This window comes from Pelophylax lessonae, assembly GCF_965119305.1.
Source record: "Pelophylax lessonae genome assembly, chromosome: 3".
In the NCBI taxonomy this organism is placed as follows: domain Eukaryota; kingdom Metazoa; phylum Chordata; class Amphibia; order Anura; family Ranidae; genus Pelophylax; species Pelophylax lessonae.
Genome location: NC_138770.1, coordinates 142,769,827 through 142,788,930, shown reverse-complemented (window position 1 = coordinate 142,788,930; position 19,104 = coordinate 142,769,827). Strand labels below are relative to the sequence as shown.

General features: G+C 42.5%; 1 protein-coding gene across 4 annotated transcripts in view; it reads right to left on the bottom strand.

Moving 5' to 3' along the window:
* Positions 1-19,104, bottom strand: part of ROCK2 (Rho associated coiled-coil containing protein kinase 2) — a 318,978-nt gene that overhangs the window by 40,197 nt on the left and 259,677 nt on the right. For all 4 annotated transcript variants that reach the window (XM_082251873.1, XM_082251874.1, XM_082251875.1 and 1 more), the window contains exons 16-23: positions 18,237-18,343; positions 15,749-15,908; positions 9,734-9,894; positions 9,335-9,519; positions 6,756-6,825; positions 4,951-5,054; positions 3,858-4,044; positions 2,435-2,528 (exon numbers count right to left, since the gene is read on the bottom strand). In XM_082251873.1, the coding sequence (XP_082107999.1) occupies positions 2,435-2,528; positions 3,858-4,044; positions 4,951-5,054; positions 6,756-6,825; positions 9,335-9,519; positions 9,734-9,894; positions 15,749-15,908; positions 18,237-18,343 (1,068 nt within the window). The remainder of the gene's footprint in view (positions 1-2,434; positions 2,529-3,857; positions 4,045-4,950; positions 5,055-6,755; positions 6,826-9,334; positions 9,520-9,733; positions 9,895-15,748; positions 15,909-18,236; positions 18,344-19,104) is intronic.

Genomic DNA, 19,104 nt, shown 5'->3' with positions numbered 1-19,104 from the left:
AGGAAACGGAACACCTTTGCCGCTCTAGACGGCTTATGAGTGCCAAATGGAAGTGGTGCCTCGCATGCAGCTTTAGCGGTGTCCTTCATTTTTAAAGTCTCACGCACAGACACAATCAGTGCGTCCACCAGCGCCTTTTCGTGCGTGGCTACAGGAGTGGAGGAATCATCCTCACTATATGAGAACTCAGGGCGTGTGGCCACAGACCCCCCAGGGCGGGCCCCATCCATGGCGGCCAGATCAGATTTAGGATCTGAGTAGACAGATGAAGCAGGGGAAGGCGGGGGTCGCTTTTTACTACCCCACCACCCAAAAGCCACCTCCACCTGGCACACAGAGGACTCCAGGACCACCATCAGTACATCAATGGATGGCTGGGACCTGGAGGGCCCCGCAGGTTCTGAAAGGGGGTCAGGTGGGGAAATGTGCTTCATAGACTCCATGAGGAATAAGGGTACCCCACTAAAAAGCAAAAAGACGCCGCCAAGGGACACCCCCACCGCGCTGGTAACACTACCCGGTCGCCAGCAACAGCGTACCCTACGATCCTGCAGCAGATAGAGGAAGAGGAACTCCCCAGACTCACCACCCCACCAGGCAGTCACCGGCAGTACCAGGATCAAAGCACTCCACGTGTGGTGTCCAGGAAGGAAAGAGGCCCAGGAGTAAGCACCAGGGGACAAGGAGGGGCTCCCACAGCTAAAAACACTAGCCTCCACAGTAATGCCAGCCATTGATTTCAATGCTGGACTAACATGAAAGGGCTGCAGCGACTACACAAACATGGCCACCAGCCTTCACAGCATATAGGCAACAACAAAATAGTGGCCCTGCGCGGCTCCCAGGGGCCCAGGCAAGACACAGATCAGGAAGAGGGGGCCATAGCAGGAGCCCCCACCAGGTACAGCCCCCCCCCCCCCCCGCAAGCTGATCTCCCGATCGCCGGCAGTGCACCCCCCCATCACAGCACCCTGTCCCAGCCCCAGGAGGTAGTCAGACCACCATACAACTACAGTATATGGGGGGGGGGGGTGATTGGGGGGATAGATGACCCACAGGACCACCAGACTCAGGGAGGGGGCCTAATGAGAAGGAGGGGAACCTGGGGGCCTGACCATCCCAGGGAGGGGCCCGCGTCCTCTCTAAACCTTCCAGGGGGAGAGGGGGGGACAGCTACTCATCATACCAGGCGCGCATTATTCCAGACAGAACCTCATCGCCATCAAAACGGGGGGCTGTCTGTCCGAAAGAACGCTGTGGCAGAGACCTATTCGTATGCGACCTTACAGGGCATTTAACTCGCAGGCCAGACCCCGTCTAGTGGGACTATGTCGAGGCCAACCTAGCGTGGAGCTGAGGTCTGCGCTCGCTCGCTGACCAGACTGGGGGTGACCAATGGATCTAGATTATCCAGCCCTTCGCCCAGCCCAGGAGTTGATTGTAGATCTCACAGGGAAAAAAAACAGCAGAAAAAAAATCTATCTAAAAAGAAAAAAAATGCCAGGACCAGAGATCCCAGCAAGGAACTAGGTCCTTACCCCTGACTAGGCAGAAAAAAAAGTGAGCACCTATAGTAGAGAGGGGGAGTATACCTCCTAGGACTGCCCATAGGCGTAGTCAAGATCTTTTTCTGCCTAGTGTCCTACTCCTCTAGGGGGCAGTATAACCCAATGGTCAAGAAGATCAGGAGCTGTGTCTGTCAATGAGCGAAAGAGAAAAAAGTTTTTTGAAACAATATTTGGATACCTTTTGACTGTGATGGTAGGTGTTTGGCACCTTTAAAATCCCCATATCTTACTCATTTGTGGGCTCAAAAAAGGAACAAAGGCCAAAATAACTACAGCAAACCCTAACTGCAACAGATCTGAAATACACTTTATTTACTCTTTACTGAAAAGGCATCCATAATGTCCGCCTCCCCTACAGCATTATATTTACTACTATACTATCAGTAGGCCTTTAAAGGGGTTCTTGGCCCCACTATACATAATTATACTAGGCTTGCGGTTTACACTGGGGCAGTAGACAATGTCTGCCCCTAATTCCAACAGGAGCACAACTATACCATAATGGGTGAACTCCTCTATTAGAAGTTAAAGTTGAAAGGGACCCCTAGGAAGTATGGGAGCCTGCCATAACTGGGGTCTCCTTTTGAACACCCTAGCTGCCTGACAGTGGTGCTGATTCAATGTCTTTAGAAATTTGGCTCAATAGCCAAGAAAAGATATAAAGATCAGAAAATCTGACTTAAATTTTTTAAACCTGCATGTACAACCCACCACAAAGATTTAAAGTACTGAACTCAGACAGACCGGCAACTTTCATTTTCAGGATAAGCAGCCTCGCTAGTTCCCTTTAAAAACTAGATATAAAGCAAACTCTGTGTCAGGATAGGGTAGTCAGAGAGAGGATTTAAGTCATATACTACACTTACGTTCCTGGGCCTCCTTCAGTTTGTTGTTCAGCTCCTCCTTCTCATTAGCCAGGTTGGCCACATCAGTAGTTAGTGTCTTGTTAGCATCTTCCAGCTGTGGTGACAAAATAGGTAGTTGATCAAACCTAGGCAAATGGGGAACCTTCCGCATAAAGCCCCAGAATGTGTGACTGCCATTTATGCAGTCTTTAGGCTGACCTAGACTTGGTACACACTACTAGTTTTTTTCCGTTCAACCTAGCTCAGGTAAGAGCGATTGAAGTAACAATTCGATGTTAGTACAGCGATCTCCCATGCTGTTCTATTGTGTTCTGACAGGGGGACTACCCTCCCACCAGAACACCCTGGGCAGCGCTCTAAGCCGATCAGCAGACCTTTTTTTAATGCTGCTTCAACGTTCAGCTCATGAGTACTAGGCTTTAGGCTAATATCAAAAACTCTACCCTATTAATGGCATGTGTCTGTAAAAAACCAGCAGAATTTAGTAAACTGTTGTCAAGTGGCAGCAGACTGTGCAAGCTTCAATTAAAACATTAAGGCTTCATGCGCACTGGGCTTCAAAAATGCCCCTTTTAAGGGCATTTGGCTTTTTTTCTTCTGCCTCTAAATGCCCCTCTATGTTAGCCTATGTGTCCATACATAATAATTTACAGGTGTTTAAAGGCAGACAAAAACGACATCACTTTTGTATTCAGGAGAGGAGTGTTTGGGCAGAAAAAATGCCCAAGGCACCCAAACACTCCTAAATGGTAGGCACGTTTACCACTTGAGCATTCATTCGTTTCAGTGGCCAGAATAAACTAATATTCTGGCAAGTGGAATGAATGAATGCCAAAATGCTTGACGCGTCTATCGCATTTGCAAAACATGACTTTGGGCGTGTTTTTAGGCTGCTTTTCTCCTGCCAGTAGAAAGGCGTTCAGTTTAGCCTGGAAAATGCCCAGTGAACATGAGGCCAAAAAGACCAATGCTTAATATTTTATTTTTTATGAATGTGGGTAAGATAAAATGACTTCTATCTCTTGAAGCCCTAGTGATCAGATCACTGCCCTTCAGTTCTCTGTTTTTAAAAGAAGGTCTCACAATCACCATGTTTCCTTTAGAAGATTGCAGCATAGGAAGGGAGACTCCTTTGTTTAAGAATACAGAACTTTACGAAGCACATATGCATAAACCAAGAACTGACATATCGGTACTGGGTGGACACTGCTACCCAACCTAAATTTGGTAAACATGCTGTATAGTTTTTATAGCAATAGCCAGAAAATGTCTTGAATTTTCCTGGTTTTGGCAGACCCTCCTCATTTGGCGAGCTGTACTTTTTTATCAAAATACAGATTAAAATGAAATGACTGCAGGTAACACCCCCATAGCAGTAGTGGTAGTCTATCACCCCCATAGTAGCCCACACACAAGTACGTACAGAGTTTATAGTAGCATATTTCTCAGCGAGCTCCTGTTTGTGGCGAGCCATCATTTCTTTGATCTCCAGCTCTTTCATGATCTTCTCCTTCTCCAGGTCAGAGTATTGCTCCTCAGCAATGGAGCGTGCCAACTGCTCAGAGTCTGCCTTGGTCAGAGTGATCTCCAGCTGAGCTGCCAGTGAATCTCTGAAAAGCAAAACAGACCACATTCACACCTGCGCAGTGCAACTCGGACATGTCATGCGTTTTTTGGCGAGTGTGTCACACAACTACATAGGGAAGCCCATTCATAGACTAGTTTTCCTTACCGTACTGTACACTTTCAAGTCGGGAACAAAACTCCAGCAACTGAAGTCAGAAAAGCTGATCTATATAGGTATTTAAGGACAGTGGCTTAACACATGATATGAAGTAGGAGAACCTTACAGAAGTTCTGACTTCTTTCAGTTTTTATTTTTGTTGCTGTCCCTGTCCCCACTAGATGACCTTTGCTCTAGGCGATGAGACTAGAAAACATCTAATAAATGGGGACTATGAAAACAATGAAGATCAGACAGAGGGGTCCTAACGGTTTCTCACTTCATCAAAAAACTATAAAAATGCATGGAGTTGGGTTTTACGAAAACTACAGACTTAAATAAATGAATGGGAAAGAAAAAACAGCTTTTGGAAAGGCAATGAATAAACAGCACAATAAGGCCCCGTTCACACTGGGGCGATCCGACTTCCCGGGGCGACCTCACAGGTCGCGGCGCGCTGCTCGCACCGCGACCTCGGAGCGGCCGGCACGGACTTCATAACATTGAAGTCAATGCAGGTCGCTCCAGGTCGCCCCAAAGAAGCTCCGGACCCTTTTTCTAAGTCGGAGCGACTTGTGTCTCTCCTATTAGAACGGGTCCACAGCTTCTCTATGCCAGGCGACCTACGGCGACCAGGTCGCCTGACAGGTCGCCCCAGTGTGAACGGGGGCTTAATATGGACTATTGCATGGGAGTGAGAATATAAAAACATGCACACACCGAAACCCTGCAATCTGCTGTCAACAGAAATTCAGCACACACATCCAACATAAGCACTGATCAGATAGTTCACCTCTCATCCTGGAGCTCCTGCACCTTCTGCTGCATGTCCTTACACAGCTTAACCTTCTCCTCACACTCTTCCTTTAATTCCCGTACCTGCGTCTTGTACAGGGTCTTTAAAGGGGCAAAATGGAAAATGATCATTGTCAGCCTTAAATGTCAATTCAAACACAAAAATACGTAAACTATCTAAGCACATCATAAAGGACATATGTATTCTAAAAATAGGTGCTCTAACAGTGTTATATTTTGGGCCTTGGATGGTAGTATAACATCTTACGAGACACCAATGGGCATGAGTTCTTATTAAGAATAGAAGTTATTTTGCCATCACTTTCAGTCAGGTTCAAACTTTTATTACAGACCTGATATTGACTGAGAAGGAATTTCAGTTCACAGTAGGAACATTTTTAATACATAATGATACATACTACGGTAATTAGATTCTGAAAAATGTTTGTTCTTTCACTAGAATCCTATAAAATAACTTTACCCCACAAATGTACTGCTGGGAAATGCCTGGGGTCTTAACCTATAGGTTAATAAACTGGTTTATTAAACTGTCCAGGAACCTGCTGAGGGATTTTCCCACACACTACCACAAACACTGCTGTTATCCATCCCTTGCTGGCTTCCTCATAACATTATATCATAGACAAGTGAAGCACAGTAGCATATCCACGTAAGCGTGTGATTTAATGATAACAGAGTCTTTCACACCATCAAGTCATGACAATAAATCTGGGAGGGTTATTGAGCTGGGGACCATTTTTTAAGAGAAATCTTAATCAAGGCAGCATGCCAGCTCCATAATACAGGTCCACATATTTGTCCTGAATGAAGTCTTCTACACTGGTGAAGTACACAGAGTCCAAACATATCATACTTTTATTCTAGTAGAGAAATTACTAGGATAAAATGAATATGTAAAAACAACCACATTAGGTTTAGCTCATTTTATGGCTTGATGGTACAAAATGTGTAGGTTGTGGTCTATAGACTGTATAAAATAACTCTAGAAGAGCATCTGTAGATGCTACTAAACTTTTAAAACCCGTTTCAATTAACAGGTTATTGAAAATCCTGAATTCTATTTAAAGCGGTAGTAAACTACGCTTTTTCACTTGTACTTACAGTGAAGCTTATAACAAGCCTTAGCTGTAGGTACAGTGACTATCTCCTATTGCAGCTGGTGATGTCTCTAGCACATGCACAGTGCGCCGTGCTGCAATAGTGACTCCTGCGGACGTCATCGTGGCCCAGTCATTCAAGCGGCTGGAGCACGAGGACCTAGAAGGAAGACCGGGCAAAGATCAAAGTGCCTGAAGCAGTGACAATACACCACTGGAAGGCTCCATTTAAAAAGTAAGTCTGTCATATTGTGCTAGTATGTGGTGGATACTAGCACAATATGACATTAAACTGCAAGGGGGCCAGCTATTTTTTAATGAAGAGTTTAGAACAGTTTTAAGGTAGAATACCTAAAGCTGACAAGGAAGGATTTATTCATTTTGTTTCCCTTTGCCTCTATGCCCCTGTGTGAAACTGTATTTTCAACTCTCACAGTCAGTAGCTATAATCTTGTTGGTAATCTTTCATATTTAAGCTTCATAGACATTTTAGGATCATAGACCAGGGAAGACATACTGATTAATGATTCAAAAAACAGTTGGTGCAGTTGGCTAGCCCATGACTGCCAAGATGTTCGACATATTAGTGAAAGGTGTAGCTTGAAAACAACTAGACTCTAATATACCTTCATGTATCCCACAGATAAAAAGAATTTGGTTGGTTTCACAAAAACAGAATACTTACAGAGAAATATTGCTCTGCCTCTAGCTGGTCTTGGAGTTCCTTCATTTGGCCGTCTGCATCTTGACGTTCTCTATACAAAACATAAGTACATTTTAGAAGGACGCCACTCCCCATCTACAATTTACACAATGTCACGTCTTCTGCTTTCTATGCTATCCTCCCTTTCTAAGGAGACACATGATTACTACAAGTCCTCTCTGATTTAGAACTATACGTGACATGGCGATTTTAGAAAATATGAAGGAGTTGTAAATCAAGCTTTGGATATGTGGGCAGATCTATACCAGAGATCAGTATTCACAGTAGGGAAACTGCCATGTTCAACATTATCAGACATACCTTAAGTCTTTTCTAATACTTAGATGAATTCTATTCCAGTTAAAATTAAAAAAATCAAGCTACTGTTGATAATGAAAAGTCGAGAATATCAATTCTTAAATTTATCACACATTGCTACTGCAGGAAATCTTTAAGGAATTGCAGCCACCAAAAAAAAAACTTTGCAGACTCATAAAGGAGTGAATGTTGAGCTCCTTCTCCATTAACATCTACAGAAGAGTGTTTAATCACTAATATTAAACTGCAGCTTTGCTTGATCACCAGAGATCAAATTCTCCATCACATGACTGACCTCTTGTTGAGCAGCTCTAATGAAAATTATTGTGGTAAAATTAATCAGTACAAAATTTAGAAGCACAATTTAGAGGCTAAATTGCCTGCGTAGCCCTAACCTAAGAGAATTTTTAATATCATCCTCAACACAATGGCTTGTTGAGAATCATGGCTTTACAGCCTTCCAGCTCCTGATTCTTATCTTCCTCACATCCGTATTGCTTCTTGGACGGCCCTTTACATCTTCTCAGTCTGATACTGCTTCCTGAGAACTTTGCTATACAATCTTTTAACCATCTATTTAAACTGAACTAATTATGGCTTCTAACCTTCAAATCCAAGAACATATTCATGTATAAGAAATAATCAGCTCATCATGGGCCCTTTTCTTTGCAAACTGCAGTAAGGGAATCCTGAGATCCAGCATCATGTAGAGCAGTGGTTCTCAACTACGGTCCTCAGGACCCAATAACAGGCCAGATTTTAAGTATCACCTTGGGCAGATGCAGACTAGAATACTGCAATCACTGAGCAGCAAAATATATCACCTGTGATGTATTTCAGTTATCTTGCTAGTGGGTCCCGAGGACCAGAGTTGAGAACCACTGAAGTAGAATAAGCTGAAAGAAATTGAGAGCTCCCTCTCTACTTTACTCCCTTGTCCTCCCTCTCCCTCCCTCCTATGTTCTGTGCCATGGGTCATTAGTAAAGCTGGATATACAACCAGCAGGTTGAATAAAAAAAAAAAAGAAAAAGAAAAAAGAAATCCACCAGATCTCCACATCAACACTAGAGATGTTGATGTAAGGATCTCCTCTGCTGTCCTACTGTATTCTGATGGGGGGGGGGGGACTCCTCCTCCTCCTTCTTCCTTCCCCCCCGCCATCAAAACATACAAATCAGAGCTTGCAGCCATTGGCGCTGGTTTCCTAGCGTGACTGTTCGACATAAGCCAGTTGTTAGACCGGCTTCTGTTGAACAGACAGCGGAACACACGTATTGAAATTTGGACAGTTCCTGCTGAACCAGCAGAATTTCGGTACATGTGTACAAGGTTTAAGAGGCTGAAGTACGCTTCAGTCAGCAGAATATGAGATGAGACAACAGTCCTATGGCCAGCACATAGCATTGTTTCTAATCTTTCCTTAAACTACTTCTCTTGTAACTATGCGACAGGGAATTAATTACCTGACTGCTGAGTTAAGGTGGGGGCACCCGCACAGTAGAAACGAATTAACTAACTAAATAGTTCCCTACACTGCCTGGAGGCACTGAAAACAAAGTTTAGCTTGCAGCATAACATTAAACATATTTCTGCTTGACATATATATGTGAGTTAATGGAGAAGGGGCAGAACAGAGAGCGGTGACCGATAGTCATCACTCTTTGCTCAGAGCAGACCTGAGCACTGAGCGATCAGCAGTCTATGATTGCTTAGTTCTCGGTATAGAGGCAGCGGATGGATGCTGGATCTACATAGGTGAGTATGTGTTTATTTTTTTAAAATCTCAGATTTTTATTTTAATACGTGATTAAATTGTGACATTTATAAAATACCAGGTAATCAATTACCTGATGCTACTGCTGAAAATCTACCTGCCAAAGTTTTCATAAAATGTATGTGATGAAATGTAAGTGCCTGATCCCCGAAATATTTCTTGCAACTGAACATAAATGACCTGGGTAGTGCAAGCCGTTCAGCCTAGACCTAACTGTTAATACGCCAGCAAATGCTCTCTAGGAAAAAGTAACATATGGGTTTTCTGTATAGAATGTACAGAATTCTTTACAGATATTCTGTGTAATGAGCAACTACTGCCAAAGCACCCATTTGTGTAAAAATATTTTATTCAAGTTTACCATTAGAAAAGAAAACTCCTATACTGCTACCCTCCAACAAACCTTTTTAGAGTCCAAGAGTTTTAGCCTTCCACCACCATAATGTCTAGGAAATCAGGGTCACTTACTTGCGCAGCTCAGAGTTCTGTTTTTCAAGACTCGCTCTGATGTCCGTCAGGTGGTTGATCTCTTGCTTAAGCTGTTTCTCTGACATCTTAAGGCTGTTCACCTGCTGCAGCTGCATCTTCAAGTCATTCTGAGTCAAGCTCCGCTTCTGCGTCTCCTGCTCAGTTTTTAATGTTAGATTTTTAACCTAAGGAGAAGGTGAGAATAAAAATAAATCCATTTAGAAGACGACACATAATATGTGAGAGGTAATTCACTGTACGCTTAGAAACACATATAGACTTGAAAATAAGCTTTTTTTTTTTTTTTTTTTTTTTTAACTAAACATAACATTACAGCTCCAAAACACTGGGCCTGTGCTATAACGCACATTTAATTTTTTTTTATTTTTTGCTACTTACATCCTCAGTGAGTTTGTCCTTGAGGGTCTCTAGCTCATTGATCTTTTGTTTGGCTTGTTTTAGGTCACAGTCCAGCATAGAGCACTGCTTCTCTGCCTCCAGCAGGTTGTTCTCCAGCCTCTGTTTGGACAGGCGCTCCTCTTGCAGCTTCCGCTCCATGTCTGTGGGAAGATAAACATCCACTATTGGTCACTACTGCTATGTGCCAATCATATAGGACTATTAAAAATGTAGCAAATAGGTATTCACAGGATTGATTGATTCTGTTACCTATCAGAGAAACCTATTTTTTCCAGCAATCAGATCAAAGTTTCATGCTGGAACTTACCCATCACAAATAAGCATTAATGTATCCTCATGTGACATTCTATCATCATTAAAATCAGGTGACAGTCTATCATACACAGAGGGCTTCATGAAATATACCAGTCTTGGTCTATTTTGCAATTTATTTTAGAGTCTGTGAAAAGTACATTTGTAAGTCATTTTCTAAGCATTTGGAATGCGATGATTGAGTTCTTGGATTTATAGAGTAGTGATTACCCGTGTTTATCTATTGATATTATACGGATAGGTAAACACAGGTGATCACTACTCTACCATATTTCAGCTGCTTTATAACGCTATGAAAGCCAATGAGAATGAAAACAAAACATCTCTAAAGCCTTCCTACCTACACTAAACTTGTCATTAAGGAGACATAAGCCTGAAGTTGCTGACCTCTTTCTAAAAATGCTAGTTACCTGGCTGTCATACTGAACTGTCTGTATGACCCCCACCCCAGAACACTCCGGTCAGCGCTCTCAGACATTGGTTGAGAGCGCTGATCGGGAGCCAATCAGCAGACCTTTTTCGGTCATGCCCCTTTGATAGCAGCCTGCCGAACGGCCAGTTTCTGTCAAACCAACTCTAGTATACACGGGCCGAATGTCAGCCAGTTTCTATCGAACCAGCCGGTGCTGCCCGATATGTGTCACGTGTGTGCTAGGCATAAGGCAAGTAGGCAGTACATAATCAGAACAATGCAAAATTAAAGCTATATAAAAAGAAAACTGAAAAGGAAAGAGAAAACAAAAAGGGGGTTACAAAAGAACAGAATTACAATATAGGGGAGCTGGATGCCAGATGTTGGAAGTCAAGTATATCAACAGGATCACAAAACATATCATTAGGAGATCGCAGATTGTATCTATAGGCTTCCAAATGAAGGAGGTCAGGGATATACGAGTAAAAAGGGGACCACTAGGCATCTCATGTGAATTGTACAGGCCGCCAGCCCAAATGCCTCTAAATTTGTCATATTTATTTTTAACATCATGAATCCAGAGCTCAGCCTCCATGTTGTTGTTCACCTCCCTCTTCCATTCAGAGACCTTGGGGCAAACAGCTTGCTTCCAGTACCTGGGGATTAAGCTTTTCACCGATTTCAGTAAGTGAGGGGTAAAACTATGTTACTTATGTTTTAATGTAAGCCCACCCAAAAACGAATATGCCAGTGAGTTAAACCATATATTGGTTCCTCTTGGGCTCCTTGCAGTCAGATCTTTCAGCTGATAATCCCTACAAGCAGGTATTGGAAGGCTAATACTGCCAGAAAAATACATACATAAAAGCTTTCTCAAAGCAGAAAGGGCTGCTGGGGAAATGCAGTTATATCATTACACTCTTCAATTAAATACTCTATCCACTGGGTTTTCTTAAGTGCATTTCACATAACTCAGAGAGAATGTCAGCTCATGGAAAATAATGCCTAGTTTTTTTTAAGTCCCACCAACCTAGGTCTGGCAGCTCTAGCTGGGGCATAAGTGACAACACAGGGGTCCCAAATGCAAATAGGGAACTTTAGGCAATAATATCTGGGAAATGTGTGCAAACCTCTTGAAAAGCAGAAGGGTTAGTTATAAACATCACATTTGCATGGCAGGCCTTTATTTGTGAAAGCTGGGATGGTATCTGAAAAGGTTAATTAAGGCAGGCTTTAAAACAATCTAGAAATAAACAGAAAGTTTAACAAATTGAGCTGAATTCCATCCAAAGAGTCTGCTGGGTGAAGACTGCATGGCTTTATATGAAGGATGCCAGGCCTGAACCTTGCAGACCTTGAGTGCTGTTTACTTTGGCACAGGTATAACTAGATCTTTGTGTCTTTGTTCTGTAGTGTGTGGGGTCCAGTCATAGCAGCGATGGCAGGATTAAGCCCGTGTATGGCTCACAGGAAGAATCCAGCCCCAATTTCAAATGACCCTTTTCAGTCCGCCCCATGGCTGCACTTTAAAAATGAAGACCAATGGCATGTTGTGCGTCACACTTAAGGTATTACAACCATTTCCCAACATAAAACAGACTATCAAAACAAAAAAGAATTTAACTGCCAGGAACTATTAGATATTTTGTTTAACCACTTGTGGACAGCACACTCCTAGGTGAATCTAGGTAACATCATTACACTGGAAGGAGTGTGGACACACACACGAGTGGATCCACAGCAGCAGTCGCGTCCATACTCAGTGTCCTTGTTAGTTTTATGCGATTGATCTCTGCACACAAGTAAGATGTGCACTGATTGATGTAAGTTTTCATTTGCGATTTTAATATATATATATATATATATATATATATATATATTTTTTTTTTTTTTTTTTACATATATGGGAAGCATTATGCCGTCCCCATATGCCTTTAAAAAGTCTTGAACGGCCAGCAGACGGCAAGGATCGGCAATCATGTGACCTCTGTGATTGTCTGCCAACAGTGAGCAACATGATTGGGAGTTGGTTCTGCCGGCTACCAATCGTTAATCTGGATCAAGAGCTGTCTGACAGCTCGGTCTCTGTGCTGAAAGTGCGCCAACTGTGCACTTGGTAATATAGGCCAAGAGCTGTCTTTGAGCAGTGTGCTCTCAGTACAGAAACACTGCCTCCCCAGAGACACCTATGTAAGGCATGTGGATGCTAAAGCCCACTCTTTTGCCACTGCACATATGTGTTATACGGGCGGCAACGGGTAATGGAACTTTTTATTGGATGAAGTACTTTTTTTTTATAATTTCATACTATTTGATTGCTATGGATTCATATAGTCAGGGAAATGGTATTAGCGCTGCAATTAACCTTAATTTGGTTTTATAATTTGGGTACAGTGCTGCGTGATAAGAGTGATTGTCAGTAACACTACTACAGCACTGAAAAATGTTCAAAAGAGGGTGTAACATGCTGATTCTCAATTAGTTAAGAAGAACCTGTCAGTATTGGGCATATGAACACATTTGAACATTCAGCCCTAAATTATTACTCACTTATGATTTACATTTGTTCCTTTTTGTAAATTCTACATAAACTCTACATTTTTTTACATCCTTTTTGGAATCTCAGTGCTGCTGATCTTCTCCAGAATCTTTCAGCTTGTTCCTGCCTGCATGCACTCACTCCAGGCTAAGTTTCCTGCACAGCATTTCTCTGGAAGGACTTCCTGACAGTAACAACAATGCCAATACAGGGTATGTTGGCGCAGTCAGAGAACATGTAGGAGAATGAACTTGAACAAGCACAACTTGGAGATTGTGGTCCCCCCCATAACAGGAAATTCCTGAACAAGTGTCGCCATGGTAGTATCACTAGGTACAGTGGGGATCGAAAGTTTGGGCACCCCAGGTAAAAATTTGTATTAATGTGCATAAAGAAGCCAAGGAAAGATGGAAAAATATCCAAAAGGCATCAAATTACAGATTAGACATTCTTATAATAGGTCAACAAAAGTTAGATTTTATTTCCATCATTTACACTTTCAAAATAACAGAAAACAAAAAAATGCTGTCTGCAAAAGTTTGGGCACCCTGCAGAGTTAATGTCTTGTACTGCCCCCTTTGGCAAGTATCACAGCTTGTAAACACTTTTTGTAGCCAGCCAAGAGTCTTTAGATTCTTGTTTGAGATATCTTTGCCCATTCTTCCTTACAAAAGTCTTCCAGTTCTTTGAGATTTCTGGGCTGTCTGTCACGCACTGCTCTTTTAAGGTCTATCCATAGATTTTCAATTATGTTGAGGTCAGGAGACTGTGAAGGCCATGGCAAAACCTTCAGTTTACACCTCTTGATGTAATCCCCCGTGGATTTCATGGTGTGTTTAGGATCATTATCCATTTGTAGAAGCCATCCTCTCTTTAACTTCAGCTTTTTCACAGATAGCATCAAGTTACCATCCAAAATTTGCTGAAATTTTATTGAATCCATTTTTCCTTCTACTCGTGAGATGTTCCCTGTGCCACTGGCTGTAATACAACCCCAAAGAATGATTGATCCACCCCCATGCTTAACAGTTGGACAGAGGTTAAATTCTGTGCCCCTTCTTCTCCAAACGTACCTTTGCTCATTCCGGCCAAAAGGTTCAATTTAACCTCATTGGTCCACAGAACTTGTTTCCAAAATGCATCAGGCTTGTCTATATGTTCATTTGCAAAGTTCAAACGCTGATTTTTGTGGTGAGGACGTAGAAGAGGTTTTCTTCTGATGACTCTTCCATGAAGACCATATTTGTACAAGTATCTCTTTATAGTGGAATAGTGTACCACAACTCCAGTGTATGCCAGATCTTTCTGGAGGGATCGTGCAGTCAAATGTGGGTTTTGAATTGTTTTTCTCACAATCCTGCAAGCTGTTCTGTCTGATATTTTTCTTGGTCTTCCAGATCTTGCTTTAACTTCCACTGTTCCTGATGACTGCCATTTCTTAATTACATTCCGAACAGAGGATATTGACATCTGAAAATGCTTTGCTATCTTCTTATAGCCTTCTCCAGCTTTGTGAGCGTCAACTATTTTCAGTTTCAGTTTTCTAGACAACTGCTTAGAAGATCCCATGGTGCGGATTGTTGTGGCAAGGTCAGATGAGTCTGGGCATTTAAAACCTTTGAGATTGACATCACCTGGTCTTCCCAGACAATGATTGAGAACAATCCATGACACTGGCAGGTCTCAGCCTTGCAAAGGGGGCAGTGCATGCTATAAATTCTGCAGGGTGCCCAAACGTTTACAGGCGCCATGTTTTTGTTTTCTGTAACTTTGAAAGTGTCAATGATGGAAATAAAATCTAACTTTTGTTGACATATTATAAGAATGTCTAATCTGTAATTTGATGCCTTTTGGAGATTTTTCCATCTTTCCTTGGCTTCTTTATGCACATTAATATAAATTTTTACCTGGGGTGCCCAAACTTTCGATCCCCACTGTACATGTTCAAAGATTTAAACATTTCTATCAACTGAAATCACATTAACACAGTAAAGTTACATAAGATTTATAGTGGTTATAAAGGCAGAAAGTTTACCCTAATGCATTCTATTCATTAAGGTAAAAACCTTCTGGCTGTATGTTAGGAGAAAAGGAGAAAAAGGCATATAAAGCAATCAGTTAATACCAGAACCCACAGTTTGGAAAGGAGCACCACACTATCTATCTTGGTCTGTCCATAACCACTTCATACAAAAAAATGGCAGTGAACAGCTCTCTCACTGGAAAATAATCCACCGAATTTGAAGCCATCCAGTTTTTTTGGAGATGCTTTTAACATACCTGCATGGATTTTGTAACAAAGAAAATAAAAAAAATAAAATGCCACCTTTTTTTTTGGGGGGGGGGGGGTTACCTGCTCACATTTTTAGCTCAGTTTGCTGCATGGTTCCCCCCCCCCTTTTTTTATCAGCCGTAGCCACCCTATTCACAAGGTGCAGCGCGCTTTGCACATGCGCAGAAGGAAACCGCCATTGAGCAGCAAGGCTTCACTGCCGGGTTTCCCTTAGTCTAGATGCCGGCGCCAGCACTTGATAGCCGATTAAAAAAGTCTGCTTGGGTGAGGACACTGCTGGATTACTGGACAGGTAAGTGCCCTTATAATTCAGCACTACAGTATTGCTGCTGACTTTTACATTTATGGGGGGGGGGGGGGCGCTGGAGCTCCTTATTAAATTCATACATTTGTAGAAGCAAGCTTAAAAGGTAAGGAGGAGTTCAGCAATCAATCTACCTTTCGTGGCTTCTGATTTTGTCTCCTCAATAGACTGGTAGATTTTGCTCTTGTCAGCCAGCCGTGCCTTGGTGGCTTTGTGTTCGGCTTCCTCCTTCTCCACACATTGCTGCAGAGCTTTCAGCTTGTATGTCATATCAATCTCCAGGTTGTTCTTTTCCTAAATTCACACACACACAATGTTACGGTTAAAAGGCAAAGCAATTGTTACTGTATGTCAGCTTTAACATAATAGGGAAGAGAGGACACATCACAGGGACGTTTCTTAGTATTTAACAATGATATCAATCTCTTATAACACAAGATTGGTTGAAGTTCCAGTGACATGATGTACTATGTTCCTGGGCAACGGCAAATGTTTTGCTATTGTGCTGCATTGCATCAGCGTAGTATGTTCATAGTAAAACAGTTCTGTTGATATCAATGCCCCAAAAATACAGTGCAATGACATACTACACAACATATGCCACAGAATAGGTCACATGACGAGAACCAGAGAATTTCAGGATCCTTTTATTCAAATAAATGTTAACATTTTGGGATACTAGATATGTGTATATGTGTATCTGTAATCTATGTACGTGTTCTATTTGCCTAATTCTTACAGCTTTTTTTACCCATATGCATGGTTCACCTTACTCCATCCAACAAAACATCTTCCTCCCTGATTAAAATTTTAAGGGTAAGGCACCTTTCACACAAACGATCCGATCAGATCCGCCTGTCAGTTTTTTAGGCGGACCTGATCGGATCCTCCATGCATCCCTATGGGACAGCGGAGACATCTCCACTGACACCCGCTGCTATCCGATTCCGATTCTGTCAGTGAAATCCGGACGGATAGAAACCCTATTTTCCATCCATCCAGGGTATCGGATAAGAACGGACAGACGGTCCGTTCTCATCCGATTCCCCCATAGAGAGCAGCGGGGCTCTGACACCTCCCTCTACGCACACAGTGCGGAGACGGAGCTGTCATCCACCTGCTCAGCGGGGATCGGCGGATCGATCCCCCGCTGAGCAGAGAACAGACCGCACCGGAAAGCGGATCATGTGAAAGGACCCTAACTCTTCCCCTCATGCACAAGCCAATTGTACTGCTAGCAAAATAAGACCCCTTTTACACTAGCGGACCATTCAGATCCGCCTGTCAGTTTTTCAGACGGATCTGAACGGATGCCCCATGCATCTCTATGGGGCATCGGATGTCAGCGGAGACATGTTCGCTGACATCCGATCCAGTCTGTCAAATCTGGACGGATGGAAACCCTATTTTGCATCCGTCCAGCGGATCGGATGAGAACGGACAGGCAGTCCATTCTCATCCAATTCCCCCATAGAGAAGAGCGGGGACCTGAAAGCTCTGTATCCACACACAGCGCGGAGACAGAGCTGCCATCCGCCTGCTCAGCAGGGGATCGGCGGATCAATCCCCCGCTGAGAAAAACGGAGTCCGCCAACGGACTCCCATCTGTGAAAGGGGCTTAAAACTGTTTCTATTAAACAAAAAAAGGGCGTCATCTGAAAAATCCAGCAGTCATTACAGCAATGTTAACCCCTTCATGACGGAGGGTAAAACAAATGCTAACGCCTGAATGCAGTTTTGCAGCTTTGACATGGGTTAGTAAAACTGTACATGTCATCACAACTACTCAGTGTATCCAGGTTAATCATACCTTTTTTTTTTTTTTTTTTAAGACAAATTGGGATTTTATTTGATGGTAAATGGTAATGGATATCTATTGATTTTTTTTTTTTTGTCATCAAAGGAAAACTGGCATAAAAAAGCATAAAAAGTATATATATTTTTTAAAAATGTAGCTGTATATTTCTTGCAATTACCATAACCCACCACCAAAGAGCAATCTAAAATAGAGTCTCCTGTTCCTGACGATCGCAGCGATACCACATGTGTGTATATATTATTTGTTCTTGTAGTAAGGCCCAAAAACAACAGTGTTCAGTTAGCTTTTTTTATTAAGCCTAAAGCACTCTGATACCATAGATTTTTTTTTTTTTTTTTATCCTACCTAAAATACACAGACCCTGACCTTTGATCCTACCTCTAACCTAGATATAAACACTGATCTAGGTATGTTTCCTACATTTTTTTTTTTATTATTTTTTTTTTTGCACACACTTATTTCTATACTGATCACTGTGATAGCCAATCAGAGGCTTTCAAAGTAATCAGGTGATCAGGAACGGAGCCTCCTGGTTCCCGATTGTTAGTAGGAGATCCAGAGCTCAGTGAGAGCGCATTTTCTGTGCTGGGAGTGTGCTGGGAGTGTGCTGTGTAGTGTGCTGTGTAGTGTGCTGTGTAGTGTGCTCTCGGCACAAACATAGTGGCACATATATGCGGCCCCACAGAAAAAGACCCATTTCACTGAGGCGGCGTGTATGCGCATGCTCATTAGCAAGGCGTTAAGCTGATTGATACCAGGTTTGTATATAATGAAACAAATCAAATGCTGATAAAAAATGTTACCTTCTCAAGGGCACCATATCGTTCATGCAGCTGTCTCTTATCTGAATCTGCCCGAGCCAGGAGATCCTTCCCTTTTTTAACATCATCCTCCAGAACGGATATCCGGGCTGCAGAGAAGCACAGAAGAAAAAGACAGACATCAGCCAAGACAGCCAACTACCAATCAATTATCCCTCACTGTCACTCTTTACACATTTAAAAAAAAAAAAAAATATATATATATATATATATATATATATATATATATATATATATATATATATATATATATATATATATATATATATATTGAGAACATTAAGCGCCCATTCAGACTGGGGCGGCGCGACACGACTTGCTGGGGCGACCTCGGCGCGACATGCACGGACTTCATATAATTGAAGTCAATGCAAGTCGCCTCCAGGTCGCCCCAAAGTAGTACAGGACCCTTTTTCTAAGTCAGAGCGACTTGTGTCGCTCCTATTAGAAGGGGTTCTGTGCTAATCAATGGCAGGCGACCGACCGCGACTTGTCAGGCGACCAAGTCGCCTGACAAGTCGCGCTAGTGTGAATGGACCCTAAGGCCTCATGCACACAGGACGTTTTGTAAACTCTCCTAGAAGTCTTTCCTCCTGGCAGCATTGTTTTGGCAGATAAAAAGCCCGACACTTTTCAAAGTGCCTAAAGCTTTTAGGCACGTTTACAGTGTATCAAGAGCTTGGGCGTTAATTTCATTGGTAAGAATACTACTTTAGTCTTGCCATTGAAATTAAATAACGTTGAACCGCTAAATGCGTTTGGGCACGTTTAGCAGTGTCAGGCATGTGCATGAGGCCTTACCCAGCTCTTTGAATTGCTAACCTTCAGTCAAGAGTTTACTGTACAAATA